At 50.6% G+C, this 8,129-nt stretch overlaps 1 protein-coding gene across 1 annotated transcript; it reads left to right on the top strand.

Moving 5' to 3' along the window:
* Positions 5,639-7,608, top strand: LOC8080447 (patatin-like protein 1). The gene is made up of 4 exons (XM_002467705.2): positions 5,639-6,194; positions 6,280-6,460; positions 6,556-6,720; positions 6,844-7,608. Exons 1-4 carry the CDS (start codon positions 5,833-5,835, stop codon positions 7,447-7,449), a joined length of 1,314 nt encoding a protein of 437 aa, XP_002467750.1. The 5' UTR covers positions 5,639-5,832; the 3' UTR covers positions 7,450-7,608.

Raw genomic sequence — 8,129 nt, 5'->3', positions numbered from 1 at the left:
TTCCCGCCAGAGGCCAGTCAGGGTTCACAGGGATCTCACCCTTGTGTCAGCCAGAGAGATCCAGCAGCTGCGGTTCGTTCCCTTTCCGACTTGGTTTCCAGCTGCCAGGGATCCCAGAGCCGGTGCCCGCTTCTACACCATAGTCCAGGAGGACATTCACGAGGCATTGGTTCGCTCTCAGTCACAGTTTAGAGAGCACAGGGTGATTGACCTGGAGATTCTCGGGAACGTGGTAGGGGCAGATATCCGTCAGTATTTTACTTACCTCCATGGTCTCCCAGAGCTGCTAGCGCTTCCAGGTACTTATTGCGAGCAGTGGGTCAGAGAGTTCTATGCGTCAGTGTGGATTTCTCCAGATCACACCTATATCCACTACGCACTGGCCGGGACAGACTACAGAGTGACAGCTCAGAGGGCTAGAGAGGTGCTTGGACTGCAAGCCTCTCCCACCAGGATTCACCAGCTGTGCTACGGGAACGTGGATCCTCCTCGTCGTCCTCACGGTGGTGAGATACCACCAGTTGACTTCGTGGCTCCATGCTTCCGTGCACCTTTTGGGGAGGGCTCCAGCAGGACAGTGGCAGACTTGACACGCCCAGCCAGGATCCTCGACTTTGTGTTGAGGAAGACTCTTCTTCCCAGGACAGGCTACAGAGACGGTTTCACTCGTATGCAGCAATGGCTTGTCGCTCATCTGATCTCGCAGACAGAGTTTGACTTGTGGGATCTTATTGTCTCAGAGATAGAGGACACCATTTCAGAGAGCTTCAGGGGCCGGCGTCAGTTGCCCTACGCACATTGGATCACCCTACTTATACTCCGTGGTAGGCCACTGCCCCTGCCAGCTCACTTGCAGAGGGAGTTGACAGAGTCCGACACCGTCTTCCCCCACTACGACCCCCGACAGATGCTGAGAGCGCACCACGACCTCAGAGGTGCTCCTCCTCCTCGTGCTCCACGTAGACCGGTGCCCCCACCTTCTCCTAGGGGCACCCGCAGTACAGCGACAGTTGCGGAGACAGAGGAGCAGCAGGATACAGCTATTGGCGCGTTTGCAGATGCAGAGGCAGAGGGCGAGTTTGACTTCGCCTCAGACAGTTCCGATGATGACTATCAGCCGCCAGTAACTGACCTTCCTCCCAGAGCTCATGATCACGAGGCAGGTGGTTCTTCGAGTGCTTCAGACCCTGCCCTGCTTGCTATCTTGGAGGGTATGAGGGCAGATCAGCGCCGTGCAGCTGAGGAGCAGGCGAGGCGCGACAGGGATCAGGCTGCCATCAATGCAGCCATGCAGGCCAGGCAGGATGAGCTCCAGCGTCAGCTTCTCACCTTTCAGGAGCAGCAGCTTGCTTTCCAGGCCCAGCAGACAGCGATGATGGCCGCTCTCATGGCCGCCTCCGGGATTCAGCTACCGCAGATACAGCTTCCCGGCACGTCGTCAGTCAGACCCCCTACTCCTGTGCCTCAGACTCAGAGCCCGTCTCAGCAGCCGCTCCAGCTACCCGCTCAGAGTCAGCCGTTCACGACGCCACAGCACCAGGTCTCTCAGGGTGCTATCTCTTCAGGCTTTGAGCAGGTACCGCAGTTTACCCCTCTCCGCTCAGGCTTCACCCCTCAGTCTGCTTCAGCGTCACAGCTTGTGTGGGACTCACAGACAGATCCGCACCTCAGCTTCACCTACAGTGCTCTGACTGGTGACCCTACGCCTCCTCCTCTGCAGGCCCCTGCAGTCTTTACGGCGCCAGTCACCACTACAGAGCTTCTGTCGTCGTCCGTAGCGTCGTCCGAGCAGCTTGCACCGTCTTCTACCGCACCAGCTACGACAGCTACAGCGACCGAGTCCGTGCCAGCTTCGTCAGCCGGACTCGAGCAGCCAGCACAGCCTGTGACAGCGCCAGAGCAGACCCGGGCCGCTTCTCCAGCACCTGCAGTTTCAGAGGGTCACTCCACCTCTTCCGCCTCGACGGCCGACAGTTCAGATGATGCAGCTCGTTACGTGGCCGCGCCGAGGGACTCTACAGCTCCGCCTCCTCCACCGTCTTCTTAGGTTTTTGGCGCTTGATGCCAAAGGGGGAGAGAGTGCGTGTATGAGAGAGTTAGGGAGTTAGGGGGAGCTAGCTAGAGAGGGAGGAGTTTATTTTTTTGAGATACTTTCCATGTGTGCTACTTCATCATGCATCATGTTTACCTTTATGCATTGCACTTGTGTGAGATACTATGGCTTATGCGACATGATTTGTGCTTAATGTGATATTCTATTGTCATGTGTTTTGGCTCATATTATCTTTGCTTCCGCGTTTCTACTCCGATGTATCTATGAGCCTTATGTTCTTATCCTGTTGTATATCACTCACATATTTGGATGCAGGGTATTTGATTTGGTTGATATAAGCATGACTTATTTCTTTGTTCTTATTGTATCATGCTTATTAAAACCAAGTCACTTTGAAAACCTCAACTCTTTTCATACTCGAGGTTGTCATCAATCACCAAAAAGGGGGAGATTGAAAGAGCATCTAGGCCCTTAAGAGATTTCGGTGATTAATGACATTGTTGGTTACTATGACTAACGTGTGTTTTGCAGAGGCAAAGTCATAGGTAAGGTCATGGTAAATAAGTACTCGATGGACAGGGACGTACATGCCAACTTAATAGTGGAAATCGTTTCGGTTTTCAAAGGATGGATGGACATCGTCGAGACTAGACTAGGTCTAAGTGCCATATGGTGAAGAAGGGCATTTAGAGTAGTTTAGGACTTTGTTCTCTTTTGACCGTACTATTAAGAGGGGCTTTGATCTACTAGCTTGACTTAGGCAAGGCTTTAGGTTTAGGTGTGGTGCACACTTGGTAAACCTAGCACTAGGTAGCTCAGAGATAGTCCTTAGATCGAGAGGAACAAACTTCGTGTTGGAGCGTTCACGTTTCGACGAAGTTTGGGTGCCCAAAGGGGCACCGGACGCTGCACCGGACGCTCTGTGAGTGCGTCCGGTGAGGTCCTTGGCCGTTGGAACAGGTTGGTGCTTAGGGTTAGGCACCGGACGCTGGCACCGGACGCACCGGGCAGCGTCCGGTCCCTTACCCAGGGAGCTTGCAAAGTTCCCCAGAACACCGGACGCTAGCACCGGACGCACAGGGTAGCGTCCGGTCCCATACGCAGGGAGCATGTAAGTTTTCCCTTAGCACCGGACGCTGCACCGGACGCTGAGAGTTAGCGTCCGGTGACCTGTCAGAGCGAAGTACAGTTAGCCGTTATGCAGCACCGGACGCTCGGTGCAGTGCGTCCGGTGCAACATAATGTGCGTCCGGTGACCCCGTTTTCAGTGGAAAACGGTTGGCCGACCTTTGGACTTCGTGGATAGTATTTATACTTCTCCACCTCGTCCATGAGAGCTCTCTTGCCCATTTGAACATCAGAGAAACTTGTTGTGGAGCAAGAGAGTTGCAAGAGCCTAGAGAGGATTGAGATTGGAGTGATTTCTTGTGAGAATCCTTCTCTAGTGAGTTCCAAGAGTCAAGTGTGCATCCACCACTCTCTAGTGCCTTGTTTGGGTCAAGTGAGAGTTCTTTGCTTGTTACTCTTGGTGATCGCCATCACCTAGACGGTTCCGTGGTGATTGGAGACACGAAGATCACCCGAAGTTCGTGTGGGTGGCTCGTGTCAAGCTTGTGAGCGGTTTTGGGCGATTCACCGCGACGGAGTGTCGAAGAATCAGCCCGTAGAGAGCACTTGGTCCTTGCGCGGACCAAGGGGGAGCAAGACCCTTGCGCGGGTGCTCCAACGAGGACTAGTGGAGAGTGGCGACTCTCCGATACCTCGGCAAAACATCGCCGAGCATTTTCTTCCACTACTCCTTTACTTTCTAGCATTTACTTTGTGTTTTTACATTCTTAGAACTGCCATGCTAGAATAGGATTGGAACTAGGTTGCAAAACTTTTTATTCGGTAGCTCTCTAAGTCTCACTAGGCACAAGGGGTTGAATTGGAGCTTATAGGTTGCTTAAATTTTTAAGAGAAGCCCAATTCACCCCCCTCTTGGGCATCTTGATCCTTTCAAGATTATTCTCCATACACTGGCCGTATTAACAATATTTATAGTACATGACACGCAAGTCGTCCACTACACATACCAAACACGCGTGACCATATTATCATCGATTTCAATGGCTAGGTATCCAGCCGCCACGTAAATCTTTCTAGAGGCAGAAACATAGCCTGCTACAATACCTTGTGTTTTTTTCTCATGCTAAACACCGCAAAAAGAAAATAGAACTTTTTAAAAAAATTCTATGACAAATCTAAATTCGTTTATTCTACTTGTTTATCTAAAAAACCATTTTCGAAAATGTTTTTCAAAGCTTGCATGAATACTTTGACCGAATGCATTTTTGAGTTTTATGTGCTTTCTAGGATTCATTTGTGTCACAAAAAATATTTCTATCAATTTCCCAAACCCCTGCTATACGGAGTACTATATATATCCCCTCCCATAAAAGAGAAAATTATTTTCCTTCTCTATTACGTAGTACCATCTCGGGCTCAAACCCTTCACCTTCTCCTTCTTAAGCCCAGCCCGCCAGCCACCTTCTCCTTTATTTTCCTGCGCGGGCCGAGCCTTCCTTTCTCCTCTGGGCCCGTTGGAAGCCCACCTCCTCTTATATGTGTGCGCCGGCCCGACACCAGTTCGGCCCGTCTCCCCTTCTTATTCTTTCCTAGGCCGGCCAACAGCCCACTCAGCCCGTTGACAGCCCGGTAGCGTCCCGCTCGGCTCGGTTCAGCGCGTGCCCGCAGCCCCCGCACCCGTCATGGGTTCAGTGTCCATTGGCTGGAGCGACGCTGGACGGCATCTTCCGTCAAGGCGAGTCACTGTGTAAAGCTTTTTTAATTTACCCTTTTCCAGAAAATTCCCAAAAACATCCTATAAATACTAATACCCACTCTAGAACGTACCTGAGCTTTTCTCACATCTTTGACATTCACCAAAATTCCAGCAATATTTTTTTTTTCAAAATCCTTTCGCCTTTACTAATAAGCATATGAAAATCCATATATATCTCCTTCATTCCAACTCCTAATTCCATGATTCTTACACCAAAAATTTCTCTAAAACTTAAAATTGACGTTATAGTCATTTTCTTCCTTTCGTCTACAATGTGAAGCTATTTTGTCAAACGGATCACGAAAACGGTTTGAACTTCACCAATTGAGCTATTCTTCGAGTTGAAGCAAGTAAAAAACAGCTTTAGTGAAGCTGAGTGGTGGCAAACAGGCTACATCTCCTAGATTTGCAATAAACCAAGTGCTTTAGGGTCTTTGCATTGTAACTAGACTCAGCATGATTTATTTCTTCAAATAAATAGAGTATATGGACGGCTCCAAAGTGAGATGCGCTGGACAAATATCTTCCCTTCATCCCTTGCGTTGAATTTTCCCATCTCTCCTTATATTTAGTAAAAAAGGATCATCAAAAAGTGGAGAACCCCTAGTGGAATGAAACACCGTTTTAGTAGTGGTTGCATGCAACAGTACGCGCCAGTTCCTGTGTGTCACTCCAAAAATGGGGCAGCAGCAGGCCAGCAGCAGCACTTACGCAGTGCCTATATACACAAGCCACCATCTGTCGTTGCCTCCTCCTCCTCAGCTCATCACTAGTCACACGTACACCCGCAATCGATTGAAAATTTATCGCGTTCGTCCAAACAATACCAGAGCTCGACGATCATCTTAATTGTTGGATCGATCTGAATAATCTTTCTTCATTCGTGGCCTCGACGAGTAAGTAGGTAGCTCATTTGATCGATCAACCGCGAGTGTGTGCTTGATCGAAGGCGGCAATGGCGACCTACTACTCTTCGCGGCGTCCATGCAACGCCTGCAGCACGAAGGCGATGGCCGGGAGCGTGGTCGGCGAGCCCGTCGTGCTGGGGCAGAGGGTGACGGTGCTGACGGTGGACGGCGGCGGCATCCGTGGTCTCATCCCCGGAACCATCCTTGCCTTCCTCGAGGCCCGGCTGCAGGAGCTGGACGGGCCGGAGGTTAGGCTCGCGGACTACTTCGACTACATCGCCGGGACGAGCACCGGCGGGCTCATCACCGCCATGCTCACCGCGCCCGGCAAGGACAGGCGGCCTCTCTACGCTGCCAAGGACATCAACCAATTCTACATGGAGAATTGCCCTCGCATCTTCCCTCAAAAGTGAGTCCGATCATCCCGGCCGGCCGCCATTGTTGGCCTCGCATTATTGATCGATCATGCATGCATGCATGCATGTGATGTGTAGGAGCAGCAGGCTTGCGGCCGCCATGTCCGCGCTGAGGAAGCCAAGGTACAACGGCAAGTGCCTCCGTAACCTGATCATGAGCATGCTCGGCGAGACGAGGGTGAGCGACACGCTCACCAACGTCATCATCCCTACCTTCGACGTCAGGCTGCTGCAGCCCATCATCTTCTCCACCTACGACGTACGTACGCCGCCGGCCGCCGTCGTCATGAATAATCAATCAGCTGTACATTATTGCACATGGCTGCATGCCTACTGAACATGTTTAATTTGCAGGCCAAGAGCATGCCTCTGAAGAACGCGCTGCTCTCCGACGTGTGCATCGGCACGTCCGCCGCGCCGACCTACCTCCCGGCGCACTACTTCCAGACCAAGGACGCCGGCAGTGGCAAGGAACGCGAGTACAACCTCATCGACGGCGGTGTCGCCGCCAACAATCCGGTAATTAATTAACTGAAAACGAACGAACGCAATTCCATATCCATTGTCCAGAAGATCGATGCTAATTGTTGCTTAGGCACGTCGTTGCCGCCGGCCGATTGCATTGCACTTGCACATGCGTAGACGATGGTTGCGATGACGCAGATCACCAAGAAGATGCTTGCCAGCAAGGAGAAGGCCGAGGAGCTGTACCCAGTGAAGCCGTGGAACTGCCGCAAGTTCCTGGTGCTGTCCATCGGGACGGGGTCGACGTCGGAGCAGGGCCTGTACACGGCGCGGCAGTGCTCGCGGTGGGGCATCTGCCGGTGGATCCGGAACAACGGCATGGCCCCCATCATCGACATCTTCATGGCGGCGAGCTCGGACCTGGTGGACATCCACGTCGCCGCGATGTTCCAGTCGCTCCACAGCGACGGCGACTACCTGCGCATCCAGGACAACTCGCTGCACGGCGCCGCGGCCACCGTGGACGCGGCGACGCCGGAGAACATGCGGACGCTCGTCGGGATCGGGGAGCGGATGCTGGCGCAGCGGGTGTCCAGGGTCAACGTGGAGACAGGGAGGTACGAACCGGTGCCTGGGGAAGGAAGCAACGCTGATGCGCTCGCTGGGATCGCAAGGCAGCTCTCGGAGGAGAGGAGGACAAGGCTCGCGCGCCGCACCTCCGCCATCGTCAGCTCCGGTGGTGCCTCTAGACGTACGTGTGCCTCAAAGGTCTCCAATGTCTAAGAGAAGTGAATTTGTTGCCTGATTAAAATCTTAATTAATTAATTCTGTGGGCTGTGGCTCAAATAAAACTATATCATTAAAAAACCCGCCATGAACTAGTTCTAGGAAAATACGCATGGTTTTAGAAAGAAAAACATAAACTAATTCTAACAAAATGTACACACCTCTATATATATATATATAGAAATTCCTTTTTACACGTACGTGTAGTTACTCTCATCTTCTATATATATATATATATATATATATATATATATATATATATATATATATATATATATATATATATATATATATATATATATATATATATATATATATATATATATATATATATATATATATATATATATATATATATATATATATATATATATATGATTTTTTCTAGTGTGCTCCAACTTGCTCTTTAACCCATAATTAAAGAGTTTACAACCTCGAGTCAACAATCTATTAACTATTCTAGGCTAATCTAAGAAGGTAAATTTCACACAAATTATGTATAGCGAGCATGCATGGTGGTGGCATAAGACAGGAGCTGGCGGCTCCAATAATCCAGCCACCCAGGTGCCTTCATCCTTGATCCACCATCGAGAGACATCGCCACCATGCATGTGAGTGACGATGCATGTGTTTTTGCAATACCATTTTCACGTGAAACCAAAAATGTTTCACTGTCT

This window comes from Sorghum bicolor, chromosome 1 (genome assembly GCF_000003195.3).
Source record: "Sorghum bicolor cultivar BTx623 chromosome 1, Sorghum_bicolor_NCBIv3, whole genome shotgun sequence".
Lineage (NCBI taxonomy): Eukaryota > Viridiplantae > Streptophyta > Magnoliopsida > Poales > Poaceae > Sorghum > Sorghum bicolor.
This window is presented reverse-complemented; position numbering and strand designations above follow the sequence as displayed.